The following is a 26,013-nucleotide window of genomic DNA, read 5'->3' as shown; positions in this document are numbered from 1 at the left end:
ACTTTGATATTGTTTTTAAATAAAGGAAGTATGAAGCACCGAAAAAGATTTGAACTCAGAATCTTTTGCTTAGTAGCCAAACACCTTAACCGTTACACTACCACAGCTCGTCGTTCATTACAGTTCCTGGAGTACTTTAAACAATGAAGCAAAATACTGACAAACACTGTTGGTATGACTATGAGCTATTCACGTTTCGTCGAAGTACAATAGGAAATAAACAATTACCACTGTTCTTTATTACGAAAAAGCGGTTAGTGGGAATGAATTTCCTTGCTATCGCCTGAATTAGGAGGCTTATTGCTCGTTTGATTTAATTAATTAATAGAATTTGAAACAGTTGGTATAAAGAATCCTTTTTCCAAACTTTCTTTTTTAGAATGTCTGCTATCAAGACATTGCTTTTGTTCAATTACTTTATTTATGACTGAGCGTTTCTAAAACTAAAGACACTCGTCCATGCTCTGTACTGCAGTCGAACTCTGGCAACGTCGTTCTCTGTTCATTGGCTGACTGTGTTTTGTGACGTAAGATGCGCAGAACGAACCTAAACTCGGCCGCCGTCATAAATGGCGCGCACTTTGGTGCGGCCCAAGGACGACGGACAGCGACGATCGGGTCGGTCTGTGTTGCGGCCGCGTGGGCCACATCCGTGGATCCTGAGGTCCGTTGCTGGTGTGTAGCCCGAGCACGTGAGGCGTGCATCTGTGGTGGTTAGTGGAGGCAACGTAAACGGATCAAGATGGAACCTCCCGACTGGCAGGAAGATATTGGTCGTTAGTGTCCGTGGGATTCTCACGCCAGACATTGCTTTGGGGAGCAGTTCAATTAGACGCATGCAAGACGCTGGGGGCTGCAGGCTTCTTCCTCCCCCCCCCTCCCCTCCCCCCAGTGAACTTTCTACATTAAGAATTTTTAACATCGTGCTTTCTGCATTAAGTCTGGTGAGCCACTTTGAGAACTTAACTTTTTATACCTGGGATTCACAGTCACGTAGAAATTTATAAAACACATAATATTTACGCCAGTGACTGTAACACTTTCCTTGTTTCACAATTGCAATTTCGGCCTTAGGACATTATCAAGTGCAGATTTTTGTGGCTTTACGCCATGTCACAAAAATCTACACTTGATAATGGCCTAAGGCCGAAATTGTAATTGTGAAATAAAGAAAGTGTTACAGTCACTGGCGTAAATATGATGTCTTTTAGAGTGTTGAGAACTGTCCTCGCCGGCCGCGGTGACCGTGCGGTTCTAGGCGCTACAGTTCGGAACTGCGGGACTCCTACGATCGCAGGTTCGAATCCTGCCTCGGGCATGGATGTGTGTGGTGTCCTTAGGTTAGTTAGGTTTAAGTAGTTCTAAGTTCTAGTGGACTGATGACCTAAGATGTTGAGTCCCATAGTGCTCAGAGCCATTTGAACCATTTTTTGAACTGTCCTCGACTTTAAGACTTCGTGCTCACCTTGTAAAAGTCCGAGATAATATAGATGTGCTCGTGTGTGCCTGTGTCTTTTTCCAAGATGGTCACTCAACCCCATTTCGATTTATGCTCGGAGCGGTTAATTATGCCCTACCGAGGATTTGGTAGTGAAATTATTGACGATCAGGTCGCTATTATCGCTCAGCCATCTTAGCTCCAAGTGCAATTGATGTGCATGTGTGTGAAGAGTATTTAATTTTAGTGCCCACCCCTGGTAGCTAAGTGGTCAGCGCGACGGAATGTTAAACCTAACGACCCGGTTCGATTCTCTGCTGGGTCCGGGATTTTCTCCGCTCGGGTTCTGTGTGTTGTGTTGGCTTTATCATCATCACATCATCCCCATCGACACGCAAGTCACCAAAGTGGCGTCAACTCGAAAGACTTGCGCCAGGAGAACGGTCTACCCGACGGGAGCCCTATCCACACGGCATTTCCATTTAATTTTAGTGTTCCTTTCCTTTAAAGACCGTTGCTGTGCGGTTTGTGTATTTTCCTATTTTAAGGTGTTTTTCCTTAACGCTTTAGGTCTTGAAGAAAATTCGCTGGCAGTTTATTCCTTTCCTAATGAGCTTAGTAAATACGCCTGTACCATAACTGGGCACTGCGTGGGGCTGCACGAGTTGTATATCATCACCGTGGAGTCCCAAATTATTGTCGTACCTTTTTGTTAGGTTTATTGCCTTTAGATGGTTCTGTATCAAGCATTTATTGGGCTGCCTCAAAGTATTCGAGTGAACCATTAGACCGTGTTGCCTTGACGGTTAGTAATCTCTTATACCAGCATTAACGACTCTAGCTTCCATTACGAATTAATAATCTCCTCATTTCTCGAGAGTATTTCGAGGTGTTTTTAAGTCTGCAAAGAGCTCTGGACTACCCTTTTGTATAAATTAATCATCTTATGTTTGGTCTAGTTATTTGGCCGCGTCTTGTGTTTTATGGGATGGGCGTCACCCTCTGTTTAACAACCACCTTTCACTTAGTTTGTTCTGTCTTGTTAAGCTTTGAAAAGGCTACTGAGCCTTCCTTGTGTTTTAAGATGGTTATTACGGTGTGTTGTCTTGTTGTATGAGAGAGCATGATGCTAACGCTGTAATTGCGGGTTTCTGCAGTGATTTATCACTGTAGCTCCTTTGTCATAAATTGTTATAGTACACTTAATTTGGTCGTTGGTATAACTGCCGCTTTTCCTGACCCACCAATTGGCTTATTGTGTCGCTGTGTAATACATGTGGATGCGCACCAGCCTAACTGTTCCTTCTGACCTGAAGCTTGAAGAAAGTTGCCACATTTCTGCCTTTGCTCGCTCTTTAGTCATTTAAAGGTAAGTGGATATTGCGACCGAGCCTGCACTGTCAGTAAGTGTTCATGTGTGTGAGATATGTTTGTTGTATCAATACTCTAGAGAGTCGGAGCAAGTGTAAAGGTGGTGGTAGTGGGGGGGGGGGGGCATATTTGCGCGGCGTCCGAATTTTCTGGTGACGTTGGGACATGTTATCAGCCACTGCATGGTTTCCTTACGAGTAAAGTTTGTTGTGTTTTTGAATGCTTCACTTCCCGTTAAGCTGCTTCTTTACAAGTATTTTTTTTCAATCCCAAGCACTGACGTTTAATAATTCGTTTGGACAGGGATTGATGTGTCTGACCAATTTGTTCTAAAACAGTGAATTAAGGTTTTCCAGTAACTTTCGTTAAAGCAAGTACTGAAATTTGATAATTTTCTGACAAGTATTCACCTCTTTAAATAATTTGTTTTAAATCACGGATTAATATCGATGGGATTTACCGTACAGCAATATTTCTGTGCCCTGTTAATATTTGATTCCAAAACAGATTAATGTCTTTTATATTTGCTTCAAAGGAAAGATCAATATTTTGTATTAACTAGCCTGAAGACAATGTGCTATAAATGCGATTATGGTTCGGTAGGATCACTAATGATGTTCTGTATCGTGTTCACGCAGACCTTCCGATAACAAGGCAACAAGGCATGGTAGCCGTGAACCATTTTTTCAACAAAAACTGTGGTGATTGTCCTCTTGTATTATACAGTAATAGTGAATGCTCAAACTGTTACGTTCTTATTTCAGATTCGTATATTTACTTTGATTGAATCTTACCTAGAGATAATTATTTGTGAAGTTGAAAAGTACTTCCATTTAAAGCTATGTTCGTATGGTTCAATTACCCAAGAAAGTGGGGACACAGAAATTTGATCTTACACATCATAACAGCGCTTGATTAAATTTGTTTGCTTAGTTTGTTAGACTGCAGCAAATTTGTCCTGGATGAAATAACTAACTTCATTTTTATATTAAAACTTTCTTAAAGGGATTGTTTAAAAATAATTTAAATTTTTCCTTTGAGGACTTGCACCAGGTATTAGTAGGCATAATTATTTATCTTCAAGGGAAAGTTGTGTTGGTAAGTTGGTACTCGTTTATGACTCTATGGTAACTACTGGCATCGTGTTTTAGTGCGGAACATTACATGTAGAAACAGTAGTTACAGGTGAGGAATGATGAGACGTGTTAAACGTCGTTTGTGGATAGAACGACACTGCAGTTTTTCATCAAATGCTCCAAAATAAATACCGTAGCCTAAACAATAGTGAAACAGGTTTACACGTGATTAGCAGTTATCTGACAGTTCAGTTCTAATTTAAACAGTCACAAAATGTAAAATGCGAGTACGGCAATTTCGACCGGGAGACGCCTTCTGCGCATTTTCGGCCAATTAATGCAGGTCTTTTTATTTGACAGCATTTCGGCGGTTTGTTGAAATGATGAAGACAACATACAAGCACCCAGCCCCAAGCAGAAGAAAATCACGAACCAGACTGGGAACGCTACCCAGAAGACCACACCTAGCTGACTATCACGATGTGAAGTTTATTATTCTTTACGATTCCGTAGTTAGACGATGGAAAATCCATTCAACATTGCTACAAGATCTCCCAGTTTTGAGGGTGCGACCAGCGACTCGTAATAAATGGCGATTAAAGTACACTGAACTTACGAACACAGCAGAATTGGGTGTAGCTGGGTAAGGTCGTCGTAAAGTTTCTGCAGCAGTGACTGACGTTAGTTGGATACAAAGACGACTTCACTTAGGATTCTGCACTAACGTACTTTTTACTTGGATTTTCTGCTGGAAATTTGATTTTACTTTAATTTCTGTTTTGTTATAGGAGTCGGAAGCCTCAGTCCTTTGCATGTACCAAGCCCCAGGCGAGTCACCTGCGTGAGGTGGCAGCATGGTAGTGAGATTATAGTGGTTTCTTTTGGAGGAGCCGGCCGGAGTGGCAGAGCGGTTCTAGGCTCTACGGTCTGGAACCGTGCGACCGCTACGGTTGCACAGGTTCGAATCCTGCCAGGGGCATGGATGTGTGTGTGATGTCCTTAGGTTAGTTAGGTTTAAGTAGTTCTAAGTTCTAGGGGACTGTTGAGGAGGAGGAGGAGGAGGAGATTAGTGTTTAACGTCCCGTCGACAACGAGGTCATTAGAGACGGAGCGCAAACTCGGGCGAGGGATGGATGGGGAAGGAAATCGGCCGTGCCCTTTCAAAGGAACCATCCCGGCATTCGCCTGAAGCGATTTAGGGAAATCACGGAAAACCTAAATCAGGATGGCCGGAGACGGGATTGAACCGTCGTCCTCCCGAATGGGACTGTTGACCTCAGCAGTTAAGTCCCATAGTGCTCAGAGCCATTTTTATTTTGGAGAAGCCATGGCAAAGCTCGGTGGCCTTTCTTTGTGCATGGCTGGCAGGAAAAAGTCTTAATGGCATAAATCTGCCTTCTTGCCATTTTTGAAACCGCGTTCAATGATTGGCCCTGTAGAATCTCGCACAGATTTTTCTAGAACTTCCAGCAACATCTTATTGTTCAGAGAAAGCCTCAGAGCAACTGCTGCCCACCTCAGTGGCCCACATTTTTTTTAACAGATGATAGGCGTTGGATGGTTGCTGTGTCTACATGAAGAATTGACCCAGAACACTATACGCATGGCGGAGGGGGGAGGGGGGTTGCGGTGAGGGGGTAAGGGCGGTAATGATATTTTTCCGAGCAACGATAGGAGATGGGCAGCAGCCACAGGCTACGCACGTTTCCGGTGGAAGGTTGTGTTGGCTTATGAGTTGGAAGGGGCACGCGCTGTGCTTGGGGTGTACAGTGTGGTTGAAAATGAACATACTTGTTTACTCTGCAGTCGCAGTGTAGACACTTTAGTGTTTTTACGCTGCCATCATCTGATCTCATGGAACTTGCTGTAAAACTACAACGGTACATTAAATGAGGTCAAAGCGTAAAAGGCGCTCCACCATATACACGTACTGATAAAAATCAAGCTCATAAAATACACAGAGATGATAAAAAGTACACAATTAAAATCTCGTATCGCCCATGCATGCCGGTGGTGAACACGAGTCGCACAAACCTGCCACACGGCACTGAGCCCAGATCTGTGGCCTACACTCTGCGTTGTCCTGTGCGGCTGGCTTGTGAAGTGTGAAAGTGTTGGCCGCGAGTGATGCCGATGGCTCGCCAAGTGCACATGTTAGGCCACACGTCAACCTCGGAAGGAGTGTGAACCAGAATCTTTTAACATATTCTACGACAATTGGCACATGAAAAACTTTGTCACCTCTGGGTTCCTCGACAGCAGACACACATTCAAAAACCCCGCCAAACCGAGAAAGCAGATGAAGAGCTGCAGCGATGTATCGCGTATCAAGGTGACTTCCTTAGCTTCCCAGGCATTATGGACGAGTTCTGGATGTAACGCTATGACCTTCAGACAAAGAAGAAAGCCAAGCATTGGAAAAAGATGTATTCGTCACCGCTGAAAAAGACGAATACTTAACATCATCGGAAAATGAAGTGATGGTGTATGTTTGGATTGTCATGATATGTGGATTGATACATTATCTGACTGCTCTTGGCCCGTATGCTACATAAGTCTGCAAAATCAAAAGACAGATAAATGATTGTTGCGCCTGCAGCAGTGTGAGCACGTTATGAGACTTTGCGCTCTTTGAAGATCCTGCGGGCCATTAAGGACGCTGAATCGCAAAATAGCGCTGAGAAACGAATAGACGTGGTGCATGTTAGATGATACTGCCGCCGCAATATTCACGGCGGCCAAGGAACTACAGGAGACATTCAACCTCACTAATGCCATCCATATAAGTGAACATTCCGTGCACGTGGAGGGTAGGGAAGAAAGGCTGTCGACCACTGAATGAAACGGTCTTCAGAAGTATTCATTGTGTTACTGAAAGTGATTAGGGAAATGCGGATTCCACAAAATTCTAATGAATCATGGATCGGTTGTCACAGTATAAACGCTACTGACATGTTGCCTTACGCCCAGAGAATTTAGCATATAGATGTTGTGACAGGAGCAGCCTGGAGTAGGATCCAGTTGCAGAAGCAATCTTCTGTGGTTTAGATTGTAATGCATATGTGCATTCCCTTCACGTGGTCAAGCCATGTATTATGCATATTTATGCGATCGGGAATGCTCAGTAGCAGCCAGGCTACATGTACATTTAACAATTAAGCGTCAACAAGGAGCATTAGTGATGAAATCTTAGGGGGCAATGTTGTGCAACCTTAGTAGGGACAAGATCCGACTATTTAGGTGTAGGATGTTACAATCTGAGACAGTGTTACGATACAAACTTCCGTCACAATGTCCGCAAACGTGACGTCAAATCCGCCTAGCAACAGCGATCTGAACGCCCATTGGCTGAAAGTTTGGATGTATATATATACGTAGGAAACGAGAGAAGTGTCCTTATTGGCTGAGGGATAAAGGTGGGGTGGTCTCTCTTGTCCTTCGGGAAGATAGGGCGAGTGAGTCGCGAGGAGCCACGCGAAACGCACGGTCGAGTAACCGGGGCGGCTCTAAGAGAACGGTCGAGAGTGCATAGTTCAGATGTTATATAGTGAAGTTATTAGTTATCAGAACACCACGTGTCGTGGGCAGTGTCTATTGTTATGTAAAGTCAGAAAACTGTGTTAATGTGTTGCAAAGGGTCGAATGTAACGGCGTAGCCCAGAGCCGCCGTATTGCAAATTCTAATTCTGTGGCGTGTGTGACAAAGCAATTTCTTTATTAAAACAAGTACAGTACAAACGTTGTTGACAGTTAACATCTGACACCCCCAAGCCCTCCACTTCAGCAGGATCGCCACCTAAGTGGAACCTGGCGACTGAGCGCTACTACAGTGCTACGAGGGACTTACAAAAGTAGCAAGACACCAGGTTGGAGATATCGCCCAGAGAAGTACATCCTTCTCGCTTCAATGCCAATGAGGGTGTTGTAACATGTATTAATATTGCAAGGAACGAAGGTGCTAAGGAATAAACAGAAAGAGGAGGGAATTATGGATTCCACAAAATTCTAATGAATCTTGAGATCGGCTGTCACGTTACAAACGGTACCGACGGGGAATTCAGCACATAGATGTTGTGACAGGAGCGGCCGGGGAAAAGATCCAGTTACAGAAGCAATCTTCTGTGGTTCAGATGCGTTAATATTGCAAGGAGCGAAGGTCCTAAGGAATAAACAGGAGAGAAGTGTACCAATTGTAGTCTTAGAAGAAGTAATGCCAACAATAGTATTAGTAGTCGGGAAGTTTATTAAGGGGTTAACATATGTATTAATAGTATTGCAAAGCAGTACTTTTCCTTTCTCTGTTTTTTGGTTGAGGTATACTTCTTTATTTGAAGTGTTTGTACTTTTTCCTTATAGTGTTTTTAAAACCAAGCAATAATAATTGACATACATGCTTTTTAGTACATACAAAAATTTTTGCTTTCCTGATACTACCCTTTAATTCTAAAAACTAAAAAAATAATTAAATACATTAGCACCGTTCAACACTATTCGAATCATTCCAGGTACTTCCATTGACGCACTGCATAAAGGTGTGTGGCGCTGTGTTGCCACTTAAGGAAAAGACGAGTCGAACTGTGATGTAGCCGACGCTCCAGCAAAAAAATATCCAGGTGGTCGTGTGGTCGTGATCGGCAGGCTGGTTGCGGTGGACCCGGTTACTGTGCTGCGACCGCCGTGCCGGCTGCTCTTCTGATACGGCTCTCCAGCAACTTCTCTCTATACAGCATATGATCGGAGCCAGCAGACAAATGTCCTCCTTACAGCATCGGTACCGATATTGATACGCTGCTGACACCTTACATTCATTATCTCCGACAACTTCCCGAAAATTTTAGAACAATCCCAGTACAACGCAACTGTGGTCATTCTGTTGGGTGTCTGTATTATTCTGACTTTATCATCTGTTGTTCTTACACTTCATACAATGTTCCTGTACAGCAGCAACACATCATTGGGCATAGACTCCTGAACCAATTTGAATTTCTTGGAAGACAAATGGCTCTGAGCACTGTGGGACTTATCATCTATGGTCGTCAGTCCCCTATAACTTAGAACTACTTAATCCTAACTAACCTAAGGACAGCACACAACACCCAGTCATCACGAGGCAGAGAAATCTTGGAAGACAATTGCATACTAACTTTTCCAACTCTTTTAATACGCTCACAAACGGTCTTTGGTTGGTATCGTTTCATTTGTAATTTGCCAGTCCGTACCAGTACTACGTCTGGATTGAATTATTTATTACTCTCTTTTTTGGGAAGTGCTGGAGTAGACAGAAAACTTTCGGGGTTCGATGAAGAGCGCTTAAACGCATTAATCCACAACCGTCCACGCCAGTGTACTCGAGAACTGCAAATGAGGTGAACTGTAATCATTCCACCATCGTGCTACAGTTGCATGCAGTGAGGAATGTTAAAAAATCGGGTGTATGGGTATCGCACGCTCTAAGCCAAAATCACAAAAATCAGCAAGTGGCCATATGTCCATCTCTGCTTGCTTGCCACGACATTCCTCGTGATCAGCACCCACCATTCCTATCCTGTATCCTGTGACGTCACTGTCTCTACGCTAACATAAGGAAAAGAATGGAACGGATGAGGGCAGAGTAGCAACTCGCAAGACCTGAGCGCATCTGGAGCAACAACTACGGTCTACTATGAATTGCTTTCCCGAGGTCTAACAATCGCTGCTAACAGTTATTGTCAAAAAATGGGAAAATTTGCAGACACAACCCCAGAACAACGACCATAAGGCTGCATGAAGTGATGCTAATCCACGATAACGCCCTCCTGTATTCTGATACACGGACAGGTACCACTATACAGAAGTTTGGTAGAGAAGTCATCCCTCACTCACATTATTCACCTGATCTTACGCCCTCAGATGTTCACCTTTATCGCTCTCCATCGAATTAGCCATCAAGAAACTTACTTTCCGGATGAAAATGCGCTCCGAACATGGCTCGAAGAGATATTACCCTCAAAACCCTGTGTGTGAGGAAACGAAAAATTATCCTACCGTTAGCAGACTGTTTTAAACACGGAAGCAGTATATAGAGGGTGACACAGAATAACGGGAATGTTTTGAAATTAGTAGTGGCAGTCATGGGCAGGTGGCAGCACTGCGGTTTCGTGACAGCGAGTAAACAGTCCGCCATTTCAGTAATCATGGATCAGTGGAACGGGCAACAGCGTGCGTTAGCCGTAAAAATGATTTATAAATGGTTCAAATGGCTCTGAGCACTATGGGACTTAACATCTGAGGTCATCGGTCACCTAGACCTTAGAACTACTTAAACCTAACTAATCTAAGGACATCACACACATCCATGCCCGAGGCAGGATTCGAATCTGCGACAGTAGCGGTCGCGGGGTTCCAGACTGAAGCGCCTAGAACCACTCGGCCACACTGGCCGGCCAATGTTTTGTAAAAACAGTGGTGGTTTGGTAGCGGCGCAAAGGGAGTTTCGACGTTTTTACAATTTAGGACGTCATGATGCCTTTCCGTCGAAACACACGACAAAATGTAGGATTGATAACTTTGAAGAGACTGGATCTGCCCTCAAGAAGAAACCAACAGGACGACCAAGAAGTGTGCGTTCTCCAGCGAACAGTGATGTTGTACGCGAGTCTGTCTTACGGAACACACGGCGTTCAATTCGTAAACAAGCAGCAGTGGTCTGAATGTCCCGGGAGAGTGTTCGCAGAATTGTTCATCTTGATTTGAAATTTCATCGGTACGAACTGCAGATGGTTCAGCAATTGAAGGACAACGATTACCGGTTACTATTAGGATTCTGTAAACAAATTATAAAAATAAACAATGACTATGAATTTCTAGACAAGTTGTGAATATCAGACAAGACATATTTTCATCTCACAGGTTATGTGAATAAACAGAACTACCTTCACTGGACAAACGCAAATTCTAATGACGTTCATGAGAGCCCTTTACACGCTAGTGAAGTGACAGTATGGTGTGGTGTTTCATCACATGGAATTATCGGACCGGATTTTTTCGCAAATGAACATGGACACAATGCCAATCGTTGTATGGAGATGTTACGAACTTTCATCACACCGTCATTGAACAACTTTTCAAACGTTCAAGAAGCCTGCTTTCAATAGGACGAAGCGACATCACACACTGCATGACAATCAGTGGCATATGTCGAGAACTGTTTGGAAACCGTGTGATCTCACGATTCGGTAACATTCCCTGGTCCCCTAAATCTCCAGATTTGTCCGTTTGTGATTTTTTCATGTGGGGCTACCTCAAGAGCAAAGTCTACACGACTCGACCAAGAACCCAGGATGAGTTAAAACAGAGAGTTCGGGATGCAATTCACAGTACCCCAGCTGAGATGCTGCAGCGGTCAATGAGGAATCTCAACAGCAGATTTCACGAATGTATTCGTATAGGGGAACTCCATCTAAAGGATGTAATTTTTAAAAATGTTAAATGCCATGAACGTTTCGTAAGTGCCGAGGTTGTTAGGTTTTAATTACTATGAATGCAATTTCTTTCCTTTATCACCTCTAGTTTTATTGGATAGTGGAAATTTTCCCGTTTTTCTGTGTCACCCTTGTACTACAGACGACTAATGTCTGTGTTCGTCTATTTGTTGTGGTTATGAAACTTGTGAAGAGAACGCTACGAACTTACGAGCCAATGCATACAGCTTCTCACATACCATTTCCTAAATAGCTTTGTCTTGTTTAAAACTCAGATAATTATTTCCTTTAATGTTCTTGTTTTCTAGAAATAAATCGAATGCTAAAATAATTATTTAGGAGTAGAAAAACACATGGGAGATAAATAATATATATTTCATTGTGAAATAGGAAAATGCTTTTATTCGGAACGATATGAAAAAGGGACATAGACAAAAAGTTCAGTGACCTTTTCCGGTTATTTCAGCTTCTTGGTAAACGAGAGAAGGCTCTGACGTTACAATCTAGTATCGAGGAGCTCCCAGAACACGAACAGGAACACCGCCAAAGTAGATCATGTTTGGTGATGGGCTGCTTGGTACTGCGTCTTGTTGGATTCTAGCGCCAACAGGAACACCACCGAAAGCCATGGTGTTGGGATACAGGCTGAAAGAAGCAGCAGCAGTCCGTAGTGCGATACGAGACGCGAGGCTGCCTGCAGGCTGGCCGAGTGGCAGAGACACAGGTCTGGCCTCGGCGTTCGATTCTCTGCTTACGGACTCGACGGCGTCTGAGGCGGTGTCTGTGGCAGCGGCGGTGGAGGCGGCGGCGCCGACTTTGGCCGTGGTGCTCGCTGTGTTGGATGCCAGATCCTATGCAGATGAAAAGAGTTTCCGTTACCTACAGGTGCATGGTGACTTACCAGCCAAGGTACTGAGCACATCGTAGAAGAGCTTTGTAGAAGGTTTATGGTGTTACTTTAAAATTAGAAGTTAACAACGTAATTGTGACACGTACTCATATCACCTACAAAAGCCTTCGTCCTCCCATGGCTGGCGTCTGTCCTATTTCAACAGTGCTGATACGACGATAGCAGCTTATTACATTAATTTGTTTCGATATAGGATGTCATAGTATTCTCCTGATCTGACGCGGAAATCACTTCAAAGCAAGTATATCTGTGGCATTTCCGTTGTGAAAATTACCTTGCCCATTTCCATGTATTTCTGCCAAGATATAAGCGGTACATGTGGTATTCTTATACCACTTTGCGGCTTAAGATCTCATCTAAATACCCCAGGTATGTATTTTGCCGGATATCGAAATCTATGAAACTTCCTGGCAGATTAAAACTGTGTACCGGACCCAGACTCGAACTCGGGACCTTTGCCTTTCACGGGCAAGTGGTCTACCATTGGTAAGAAGTTTCATATCACCGCACACTCCACTGCAGAGTGAAAATCTCATTCTGGAATCATCGACATCTTTGTCCACAAGTCGAACCTATACGTGCGTACAGTCACAAGGACGGGCGATTAATGCACACTGACATTATTAAACAAATTAACTTAGTAGGCAACATGCCGACTTGGTCAAAATACATTATTTAAAATTTACTGATCTAAACAAATACAACGACGACAAATTATTAATTACCCGTAAGTATCAAAACTATGACAAATAAAATAGTTACATCGTCTCGGGAGCCACGGAAACGTTTTCGTGGAAGAAAGAAGAGGGTTACACAAAATTTGACAGAGTCGAACGAAATGCCACAACTTTGTGACACAGATGTGTGCAACAAGCAAGTATTGTGGAAGGAAATAGTTCTCGTTATTATCAAGTGCACAGTGCTATCAATTACCTACTGCGATGTTGGAAAAACCAGGAAAGCCTAATCTGGATGACCGGACAGGTATTTGAGACGCCACACTCAGGAATTCTGGGTCAGTGCGTCACCAGTTCCCCACATCATTCGCTGTTAGCTCACTTGGTGTTGCTCAATAATGAAATCAAGATAGAATCAAGTAAATTTGAAACTGACGTGCTTTATAGTTAACGCTAAATCGTCGACTGAATGTACTATTGATTATGTCTATCTCTCATCACTGGAATATATTTGAGCCTAATTTGAGTGTCATTAGACAGGGTTGTAGCCTCTCCCCGATGTTATTCAATCTGTATATTGAGCAAGCGGTGAAGGAAACAAAAGAAAAATTCGGAGTAGGTATTAAAACCCATGGAGAAGAAATAAAAACTTTGAGGTTCACCGATGACATTGCAATTCTGTCAGAGACATCAAAGGACTTGGAAGAGCAGTTGAACGGTATGGATAGTGTCTTGAAACGAGGATATAAGATGAACATCAACAAAAGCAAAACGAGGATAATGGAATGTAGTCGAATTAAGTCCGGTGATGCTGAGGGTATTATATGTCATGTATATATGTCATGTATTGGAAAATTTGACACGTTTCACATCATTACGAAATATCGTACTCATGATCCATGGAACTAGTATTAATCGAATCTAATCTAATCTTAATCTAATTATGGAATGAGACACTTATAGTAGTAAAGGAGTTTTGCTATTTGGGGAGCAAAATAACTGATGATGGTCGAAGTAGAGCGGATATAAAATGTAGACTGGCAATGGCAAGAAAAGCGTTTCTGGAGAAGAGAAATTTGTTAACATCGAGTATTGATTTAAGTGTCAGGAAGTCGTTTCTGAAAGTATTTGTACGGAGTGTAGCCATGTATGGAAGTGAAGCACGGACGATAAATAGTTTGGACAAGAAGAGAATAGAAGCTTTCGAAATATGGTGGTACAGAAGAATGCTGAAGATTAGATGGGTAGATCACATAACTAATGAGGAGGTGTTGAACAGGATTGTGGAGAAGAGAAGTTTGTGGCAGAACTTGACTAGGAGAAGGGATCGGTTGGTAGGACATGTTCTGAGGCATCAAGGGATGACCAAGTTAGTATTAGAGGGCAGCGTGGAGGGAAAAAATCATAGAGGGAGACCAAGAGATGAATGCACCAAGCAGATTCAGAAGGATGTAGGTTTCAGTAGGTACTGGGAGATGAAGAAGCTTGCACAGGATAGAGTAGCATCGAGAGCTGCATCAAACCAGTCTCAGAACTGAAGACCACAACAACAACAACAACAACAACAACGACTATTCCTAGATACTTTTGTTTACTGTATTTTCTGAAGCCGTCAATTAACTATGTGCTGCACCAGAACTCATATTAATAATGATATTTTCGTAGGAATGGCTGATATCAACCGAGCACTTCTCACAGCTTTAGTCTATTGTGATTTCTCTCTGTCTAAAACAATACGAAACCCGGTTCCTCGCAGGCCAACCACACGTAATTATAACAACCAAACACATATTCAAGATACACTTTTTTCCAACGGTAAATTGAGAACGAAATCAGAGTTCTGAGTATAATGTAATCTATTGAAATAGGGTGAGACAGAGGAATTAAATTCTTTGCAATAATTAACAATACATGATACATTGATATCTCAGGCTAATGGATCTGAAAAAGTCTTAGTTCCTGTAACGGAGATATTACTGAGACAGCATTCCGCATGGAAAGAAGTTAATACTGGACTCAACTGTCTTACCTCACGAACATCGTTGAATGACAGATACTCGGGAGCGAAGACATAGATGGAAGGCCGATTAACCATAACTGCCTCTTGTGCAGTATTCATGACGTTGCCGAAGGAACCGCCGTTGTCAGATGAGAAGTCAATAGCGTACAGACCAGTAACTGGGTTTCTTATTGGGAAGCCATACTGGGGACTCGTAACAAAGGAGCTCAGAGGAGGATACGTGTATGGGACGCTGATGTCAGAAAGGAAACAGAGTGCAGATGTACTAAATGGGAAAGTTGTGTCCCCACTGCTAAAGAGAAGATTGCTACGTGCAGTGTAAATAGGTAACTGGGTTGTTTTGGCGGTGTTCAACGGGTAATAATGGTCTGGAAGGTGTTCAACGGGTAATAAGAAAGGTAACTGGCTAGACGGAACGTTGATAAGGGATATGTCCTCAAGGTCTGCACTTCCGGATGTCTTCACGTTTGGCACGTGCGGCGTCGTGCTGGACACATCATCAAGGATTTGAGGTCTGGCTACAGCAACTGCGAACACTGCCAGCAGAATCGTCTGTGAAAAAAGAAATCAGTTTGTTTCATAGATCGCGCTGAACTTAAAAAACTCCAAGTACACTGCCATCATCCAATAGTGTTAACATCTCTCCTTGCCGAATGAACGGAACACAATTAGTAATCCACTGTGTTCTTGAAAAAGCGCTCTAGTGCTGTTGACTGTACTAACTCCGAGGGTACAAGAACTCAGGACATCTACAAACAAACCCATACTCTCAACCACGCACAAACACTAACACATACACGCACACACACACGTTTGCCCATGCACATGCGCGCGCTCACACACACACACACACACACACACACACAGTAAGAAGTATGCAGCTCTGTTTAAACTATTAGCTGTTAACGTAAAACTGTACCAATGTTTTCTTATTGACGACCGTACTAGATCAGAAAGGGCTCTCATCTGTATTTACTTTTTTCATTTACAACGTCTGCTTTATTTCCTATTCAAGATACGTGCAAACTTATTTTCGCATGTAGCCTGATTATAGTTTTCATCACAACTTGATTAAAGCATGCTGGAAACTTTAATGAATTACTTAAAAGAGTTTTACAATTACTTGCCATACATTACTTCCATCGCTCTTTTTGTAATTATATCAGTGATGTCGGACTTTTGAAAAGTGTAGGTATTCTTTCTAATGTTGTAATTAGATACAAGAAAGGAAAATTTCATACGGAAATACTAAGGTGTGAACATACAGTCAACAACGGATGGCATCTTGAGCGCTGCGAATATTGGTAAACTTAAATAAAACGATTTATCGCTTGTCACTTGTTTATTTTATCGATGGGTATTCGATGGTTCACACTATCGAGTTCCGGAATGTAACAACACAAATGTCAACCGTATTTATAAGTCTAAGGTATTCCGAATTATCCTTTGCATTCGGAACTACGAATGCAGCAGTAGGCTGTGATTGGCAATAAACGACTACTTAAGTGCAACAAAACTGAGAATATCCTACACCGTCTATTAACAATGTACGAAAAGTTAATGAAAGTATAAGTGAATTAAAGTAGCATTTGTATCTCTGTTGGGTAATGAAATTACAGAAAATAATATATCGTAGACATGAAAATGTTAGAAAAAGTGTGTACAGTAAGATACGGTGCCTTAACGACACAGCTTCAGATGTGAAAAAAATACAGTGAAGCCGAGGGTGCCTTCAGCCCTGGTCCGTTTTGTAGGTTGATGATTTTACTGACCAAAATCAGCATAGAAAAATTAATTTTAATCAGAAAATACACTGCAGAAAGCCGTTACTCGGTATGAAACTGTTATCTTTGTGCCAATGATGCAACCAAATCAGAAAGAAACAAATGCACTGCTGAAATGCAAATATTTCACTACTGAGGAAGGTACTCACCAGAGTCCTCATGTCTGCTGCCGAAGTGTACCGACGGTATGCAGTGCCGCTGGTCCGCTGACATGAGGGTTTAAATAGTCGTGGACGAGGGGGGTGATGCATTTCCTGGTGCATTATTATCACTCACGTCATGGTGCTTCTTTATCACGCTCACAGTCAGGTCTCAGCAATCTTCTGTTTCTCGCATGAACTGATAAGCTTCGTTTCACCACGGTCGTATGTCAGATGTCTGCACGTATAAGTGATAGGCGTTTGACGTCAAGGTCTCAATTCATCCATCCATTAACTTCGTCACAGATCTCTCTCGCTCTTAGCTTTATGGACTCCGACTGCCTCCACACACTGTAGAAAATAACCAGCTAAATACGTCCATCGTTTCTTCTTAGTCTACAGAATGTCTGACTGCCTCTTTTTCTGCATTTCTTTACTTTTATTAGTCCAGATATACACAAATATGATGCATCGTTTTCTCATGTTCGTATTTTCTGGTCTTAATATTGGAACGTGTGAGTTTCCATGAGCTATATCACTTGTTTTTGAGAGAATTAGATTTAAACATGCCGACAAACCACCTTGTATTTACGTTTTCCATGTTCTCTTAAATCACTCTCGTCAGTTTTTTCCGTCCAGAACTTTCACTGTTGGTATGAAACTGCACTTACTTTCACTGCTTTCCTGTACTAGCTACAAAACAAAATATTTCAGAAGGTGGCGACTTTCAGTATTTTTTTTTTTTCAAAAAGATGGTTAAAATCCATTAACTACTATGATCTAGAGAGGGTAAGTATGGTGAGTCCTGACAGCCGAAACTTTCGTTATAAGAGAACGCATACATTCCGCTAACGGTGTCGTTAATACTTTAGGGAACAGCACATACAGTGTATCCGCAGAGTCTTAGCACCGAGCGAGAAACAGTGGCTGATCCAGTGCTGAGTTTTGTTAAGCGTGTGCACGGCTGCAAACGAATATTTGAGAAGGTACTAGATCTTGACTGAGGAATATTCATGGCTGACGATTGCTAACTGGTTACCTTTCATTACAAACAAGAGCTTGCACTGTGCCGGAATTGCGATTACAAGTGTCCACCTACCTAGCATTAAGGTTTACATGAACTAGCAAAAGTTCTTTTAACATCATGAAAACGGGAGAGTGCACAGAGGAAAGTTGCGCAATGATGATTATCCAAATTGCAAGCAGTTTGTTTTATTGGTCAAAAACTTCCATCAAACTGGGTAGTTAAAGGAAAAGTCAGCTGTCGAATGTCCTGAACGAAGAATATTTTTACTTAGTGAGCTTTAATAATACTGTGTTGTTCAAGGGACATTAATAAATACAAAATAAGCATTTCACCAAATGCACATCTAGAAAAATATATTGTGATGAGATCGGTAGTTCAACTTCGGTCATGAAATGAGGGTGCGCTACCCAGTGAAGGACATCTCGATATCTAAAAAAATCGTTGAGATCTCGGTGTTGGTGATGTTGTGTATCATCTGAATAGGTAAACAATTTTAGGAAAAAAGTGATATTACAGAAGTTGTGAAGCATGGACATTAAATTCATAGATACAAAAGGAAAAACAAGTAAGCTTTATACCTTAGAGGTTAGCGACAAAGGGGATCGTACTATATAACTGAACTGATACGTGATAGTTAAACAGGCGTTAAAAATTACAAAATTTTAACCCCTGTTGTAGTTGTTACGAGTGAGGCGTATGTACTGAGAGTAATTAAATTCATAAAGTGGAGCTAAAAATAATGTGGGGAAGGCGAACCAAAGACTAATTTCTTATTAGTAGGACTATTAGAATATGAAACAAATCTATTAAAGATGCTGCCTCACTACGCTTGTCTTTCCCCATATGGAGTGTTACTGGGATCTTCACCAGACGAGAGTGACGGACGAAATCGAAAAATATTGATGAAAGGCACCTCGTTTTGTATTGTATGATACGCGATTAGGGGTGACAGTCACTAAAACAAAGGCGTCTTCCGTTGAAGCGGGACATTTTCACAAAATTTCGATTAGCAGCCTTTTTATGAATGAGAAATTATTTTGTTAGCATGCACCTAAATAGGGAGAATGACCATGATAGTAAAACAAGAGATATCAGAGCTCACATGGAAATAATACGTGCTGATTTTGTCACATGGAACGAAGAGAAATATCCTGAAACTGGTTCTACACAACCTCTGCCAAGTACTTAAGTATGAATAGCAGAGTTGCCACGCATAGGAAAATGGAACATTGAAGTTTATACTTTTGCTTACTAAGGGAAACAAATACTTCAATAAAATACCACAACGTTCTCGAACGAGCGTGACTGAATTACATATAATAACAGACAATTACGTATGAAAACTATATTTTAACATAGAAGTGTTTTAGTTGCAATCGGTTTCACATTCGGAATAGGTTATCTGTATGACAACTTGTAACGGAACAGCGTTGCATTTCCCTTTCCATAGTGTGTCGTCATTAATTGAGATTAACTATTATTTCGATGTGTATATGAGAAGAGAGATGTTTTAAACTCTCTGTAAAAATATATTGTGCTTAGGTACTGAAGACATTTATTCGTTGGTATACACTTATCTATGTAAAACATTCAAATTTACGAATGGTGGTCCCTTCCTGAGGAAGCAGTAATTTACTAACTGAAAAGAGCGCTATTCAGACAACGATGGTGGCACGCTGTTAGGCCTATGATCTGACAAGCTTCTCCCTGGCCTTTTCTGTTGGTGGGATTCCTTTTTTAAAGGAGAAATATTGAGTAGACTGATCCAGACCGTACCGACAGTACAGGGTTAGCACGTGGACTGCTTGTTTTCGTTTCTGGAAAGCCTTTTCTTTGGAACGAGGGGCAGACCGAAGTGGAAGACGTCACCAGCTAGCAGTGACTGAGTGAAATAATGTAATGGTGTGCTCTCCAAAATTTTAATAGTCTATGCTAACACTGAAACAATTTTTTGAGAAAAGTAATAATTAGTACTTCTACTATAAGAAGTCTTCTCACGTAAATTTTAGCCATGGATGCAAGATATTTTAAAGCAAAATTATGGTGAAGTAAGAATGGCATCATCTTCTTTCAAGAATGATTTCCAAAGTTAGACAATATGATGTTCATTCTCTCTTTAACTAATGAGAGGCATGAAAGTACCGAGGAAGCATTTTGGCCCTTTGAAATAATTTGTAAAACCGAACCTTTAGCCTTGCCAAGACGCCGTTTAGTTGGAACAATTGCTTATAACTTAAATGAAACATTATATATATATATATATATATATATATATATATGTACTAATGGTGCTGTGCCAGATAACTATCTGCAGTGATAGCAGATATGAATCCGGGCAGGATGGCTTCCAGAACAAAAAAGGTGCCGTCTTCTTGGCAAGACAAGTGAACCGCGTAATTATTTTAATGTTTCAGCGGTTGCACGCCACGAACGATACAACCGCTTATACTGATATCTTATGTAATTCTTTACTTATATTCTGAACTTATATCTACACTACTGCTATACATCCACGCCCATCCTGCAAATGTGCCATTAAATGTTGCTTTCCTTTAAAGATTTCTGCTGTGCGGACTGGTTATTTGTCTGTTTGAAGGTGCGTTTCCTTAATGCTTTAGGTATTAAAGAAATTTTGCTAGTAGTTCATTCCTTTGGGAATGAGCTTCGTAAACACGCTTGAAGTCTGTGCGTCGCGCGTGGCTATACGAGTTGTATTTTATCACGCTAGAGCTCCAAATTATTGTCGCCACCGGTTTGTTATGTTCGCCACCCTTAGATGGTTTTGTAAAAACAGTATTTATTTGGTTCTCTTAAAGTATTTCAGTGAACTCTTACACTGAGTGGCCTTGTCGGTTATCAAGCTGTAATGCTCGCACCGGCGATTCTAACTTCCATGAGGAATTGAAAATCATCTCTCTTTTCTAGAGTATTTCTAGGTGTGTTTAACTTTGCGAAGAGTAGTGGACTGCCCCTTTGCATAAATTAATCTTGATTTCTATGTCCTTGTTATGCCTGTCTTTTATGGGAGGAGCATTATCCTGTGTTTAATACCTATTCTTTACTTAGTACGTTTTGTGTTGATAAGTTTTCAAAAGGCTACTGATACTGCCTCGTGGTTTGGAGGATTATTACATTGTGTTGTCTTGTTGTATGAGAGAGTGTGACGCCAATCCTGTAATTGCGGGTCTAACATAGTGACATACCACAGTAGCTCCTTTGTCGTAAAATTTCGTAGCACACTTAATTTGGTCAGGGTGGGCGGTCCCACCAATGGGCTTATTTTGTCGCTCTGTAATACACGTGGATGGGCACCAGCTTAAATGTTTGATCTGACGTGAAACTTGTAGAAAGTTACCAGGGCTCTGGAGTTGTTCGCTCTTTAGTCATTTAAAGGTAACTCAGTTTTGTGACCAAGCCTGCAATGTCAGCAAATATTCATGTGTGGGATATCTGTTTATGTCTGTGTTATAGAGAAGCGGAGCCCACGTACTTTGGGAGCCCGATTGTGTGTCGTCCCAAATTTTTCTGGAGACGTCGGGGCATATTATCAACCCCTGGGTGGTTTTTTTTTATGAGGGCAATATATTGGATGTGTTCATAATCCCCCTCCTGTTGAAGTGCCCCTTGACCAGGAATTTTCTCTAACCCAAGTACTGATGTTTTAATAATCCGTTTATACAGGTATTGTTATCCCTGAGCAACTTGTTATAGAACAGTGATTAATGTTTTCTAATACCTTCCCTTAAAGCAAGCATTGAAATTTAACAATTTGCTGAGACAAGTATTAACGATTTTAAATAATTTGTTTTAAATCAAGGTTTAATATTGTTGTAATTTACCGTAACAGAAGCATTTGTGTGTTGTTGTATTCAGTCCAAAGAGTAGTTTGTTAAGCAGTTAAACTGTCTTTGTCAACCAGGATCCGCCCAGTGGAGTGGTAAATGACGTGTTAGTTGTTTATGGTATTCAATCTATAACTTATTTAGTATAATTTATGTCTTGTTTGGGAAAATAAATTTTGCCAACATTCTCAATCATTTAAATAGTCCCACCAGAGTTACCTTTCACAGTCCACATACACTCCGCATGGTTATGAATTTCCTCCTGTACTTTAGTGTGCTATTTTTCTCAGGATAGTTCTCTACCTATTCAGTGACAGGTGTAGGGCTAGACAGACTATATGAGTACTGAAAAAAAGTATACGTATCTTTCACAGAGCGCGAAAATCCCATGCTTCTCATGATCTCTTGCAAAAGCTTGAAATTTGTAAAGCCAATAAGAAACACGATTTTGTACCCAGGGCATACTTTTCCTTGTTTGACAATTTTTGCACTGACGATTAAGCACCTCTCATAAGTATAACTTGCCCTGTTGCTATATAGTATAGACTGCATCAGTTGCACGGGGTAGCCGTATGGTCTGAGCCGTATGGTCTGATGCGTCTTCCTGTTTATAAATTATGCTATGAGCACATCAGTCCTATAAAATTATCGTCAGCAAAGTAAATTGCATGAAACAACGGCATCTTATGTGGAAATAGACAAATGAAAAACCTCGGTGTTTGATATGTGAAATTACGCCCTGTGCAGCGCTACTTCCGTGAACAGAACACAGTCTCTTTCACATACAATTACTGTGAAGCAATTATGTACACATGGATTGCAGTAACTCATAGACCCCTACCACTGACTTACAATCACTGCAGTTATGAAACTGAACACTTGATTTATGTCCAAGATGTGGCAGGAAAATGGCTCTGAGCACTATGGGACTTAACTTCTGAGGTCATCAGTCCCCTAGAACTTCGAACTACTTAAACCTAACTAACCTAAGGACAACACACATCCATGCCCGAGGCAGGATTCCAACCTGCGACCGTAGCGGTCGCGCGGCTCCAGACGGTAGCGCCTAGATCCGCTCGGCCACTCCGACCGGCTGTGGCAGGAAAACAGTGTATTTTGCATATCCGTTCGTTCGTCTAGAGCAAGGTGCCGATATAGGTTTTCCATCAAATTGGTGGACATGAATCATCATACACGTCTTGGAAGTCCTCCGCTGACCGTGATATGAGGAGGTTTGCTGTTAAGGACTGGAGGTAGATACAGCTCTAACTCACAGCCAAAACAAACAATTGTATACGAGTCGAACGCAGACTATACCACACAACCGGTACATCCCAAGATAAAAACGGAAAAAAGGTTAAATGTGCGATACATGACCTGCCGCAACATCTCCTTCTCCCTAGAATCAGTTTACCATTAAATTCTACCTCGTTACAACTCATCTCAAACGATTGCTCCATCTACATTCTGTCATCTTTTAACACAGATTCCTGTCAATTTAGAGGCAGGTGGTTCTCTTTTCTAGGAGAGCATCGAAGACTGCAGACAGCTTTCATGTATTCCTATTACCACTGTAGACATACAACAGAATGCACCAACTGTTCTGTTAGCTGACACCGCATGCTTGTGATTGATAGTGCATACAGAGAAGCTCGCTTCACATTTGCTAATCCGACGCTGTCTCTTTTCGTCGGCTCCCCACGTCTGCTCACAGCTCTTTGCCATAGCCTGGGTGCTCTGCCCAGCGCCAAATCTGACTCAACAGGCCCAACCATATCGCAGCAATTTGCTAGCATACACCGCTCAACCAAATATTCTGCATTTACACTGATGGGTCGGTCGTAATATCACAGAGCAGGGAATAATAATACAAGAGTACAGGACAATGAGTATGACAATTCGTGCGTGCAGTTTTCTGATAAAAATAATGTGGGAAAGAATAGAAAGATAACTTAGAGTTAGATAATGATCATTTGGGCTTTGCAAAAGGTAAAGACACTAAAATCATTGGTCTCTCTGTACAACAGAAATCAGATCAAACTTTTGTCGACGTAGAAAACGGTTGGTCAATGTATAGTATTACACCATGTTTGAAATCATCCGATAAAATTATATGCGCAGTAGATGACGACGTGTAATGTGAAAAAAGGCGGAACAATAAGAGTGAAAAACCAAAATAAAATTGATTGCTTGAAGCATTAGATAGGGATACTACTCTCCTCTTCCCCTGTGCAGTTTATAGCGAGAGAATGGTTGCTGCGTTCGGTTTTAGCACATGATCTACCTGGCCATTGAACACTTCTTATCCCCACTCCAATGGAATATTGCAATAGGTGACATCTGTCTCCAGCTGAACGAACTTCAGACAAGCAACTGTGCCCAAGGCCTCTAACGCATGAGGTGTGGCAGGAACGATAATCATTTTCAGACACGTTTCCATCTCATCCTGCGCAAGATCTGTCTACATAAAGTCTGCCTGCTGTAATGTTGTGACTGTAGATATCGAAGACGTGGATATAGGTCACATGTGCTGATTTATTTTTCAGAAGTGCAGCTTCTTACTGTGTTATATTAAATACATGCTTATTTTGTGAGATTCGTGAAGGATTAATCGTTTGCCGAGGGCCAACATTAACTATACTGAATAAGTCATATGTGATTTCAGCATGAACGTACTTCAAGCACGGAATTTGCTTAAAACGCTTGTACAAGACTGTTTGTTGACGGATAATACTAAAATCAGCTATACGAATTTATGTCTGATCTGAGACTAGCAGCTCCATCACCAAAACTTAATTACGATTTTAGGTCACATTTATGCTCCTCGCAAAGAGTAGCTATTCCTATTATTCCACTTAGATGTATCTCTGGAACTGTTGTTTATGACGTCGGTCGGCTTAACAGAAAAGAAGGAAGGAAAATTTAATGTTTGATTACCCCTTATTATACAAGGTCATTATCGGCAGAGGCATAGTACACACACACACACACACACACACACACACACACACACACCACACACATGCGCGCACTCACAGACACAGATTGTGGAATCGACCATCCCAACATTTGCCATTAAGCAATTTACGGAAACCACGAAATATTTCAATCAGTCCTTGATTTCAGCTGGTGTTGAAATGTCCCCTTAGAACAATTATGAATGACTGTGCTGGTAAACTTTTACGTTATTTGATACAAAGACAGCTGCGTAAAACTGAACGTACTCAGACAGTTCTCTCTTTACTTATTCTGATCATCACTAAACTGACACACAATATTTTTTTGCGCAACGCAATCTGACTTTCAATAATCCCTACAAAAGAAGCCCTGACTAACAATAACCTATACCTTCCATGAATCACTTACCTCACAAAAATCTTCGTTACTCTAACTACTGCAGTACAGCTAGCGCCAACACTGCCAGCTAAATAAAAGATTCTAACTACTGAAGGCACTAACTACTGGTAGACATGGTTAGCAAATGAAAGATTTTGATAGAGAACAAACAATGTATTTACCTTAATAGCGTTCAAAAGTCTGTACAAAATTTTATGATATCCAATGAAACAAATTTCCTTTCTCTAACGGACACAAGTCCATATCGTCCGCTCAAAACTCTGCCATCTCTCTCCCCACATCCACCACTGCTGGCGGCTGACCTCCAACTGCCCAACGCCACTCCCTGTTCACATCCAACAGCCCAACACTACAATAGCGAATATTCCAACAATGAGTCCAACCAGCCATGGACTGCACACAGCACAGTCAGTGATTTTCAGCGCTACGTGACGTTACCAACATAAAAACCTAAACAGCCTACTTGCACTGTATTTACGAAAACGAGTCAACTCATTGTGTATTTCCAGGTATAAAGCTGAAATGTTCTTTCTGTTTTATGCACAATATTTCTAAGAGCGACCCTGTCGTCCTTTTCGATGCTGGGGTTTGTGCTGCTGTGTTTACTCGCTACCTGGACACCAACCAGTCTTGTTGTAGTCCCAGCCGTTAACGTATAATGACGTCCTTCATCATTAAGCTGTATTAAAGTGTTTAACACTTTCAACTTTCTCCTACATTTCAAGATTATAGCTTCTGATGTTGTCAAAGAGTGACATGATAATTAGTTCTATTTTCCATGCTCTTGCATTATAGACTTATACAAGCTCTTTGAAATGTAAAGTTGTCTGACTTTCAGCTCTAAAATTATTTCTTTAAGTGTTCATCATTCTACAGTGAATAATTCGAAAGTTAAATGATTATTAAGAAGT

General features: G+C 41.5%; 1 protein-coding gene across 1 annotated transcript in view; it reads right to left on the bottom strand.

The window, feature by feature from the left end:
- Positions 1-26,013, bottom strand: part of LOC126474266 (uncharacterized) — a 108,808-nt gene that overhangs the window by 75,407 nt on the left and 7,388 nt on the right. Inside the window, exon 3 of the mRNA XM_050101731.1 lies at positions 14,962-15,504. Coding sequence (XP_049957688.1) covers positions 14,962-15,504 — 543 coding nt within the window. The remainder of the gene's footprint in view (positions 1-14,961; positions 15,505-26,013) is intronic.

Source organism: Schistocerca serialis, chromosome 4, assembly GCF_023864345.2.
Source record: "Schistocerca serialis cubense isolate TAMUIC-IGC-003099 chromosome 4, iqSchSeri2.2, whole genome shotgun sequence".
Lineage (NCBI taxonomy): Eukaryota > Metazoa > Arthropoda > Insecta > Orthoptera > Acrididae > Schistocerca > Schistocerca serialis.
This window is presented reverse-complemented; position numbering and strand designations above follow the sequence as displayed.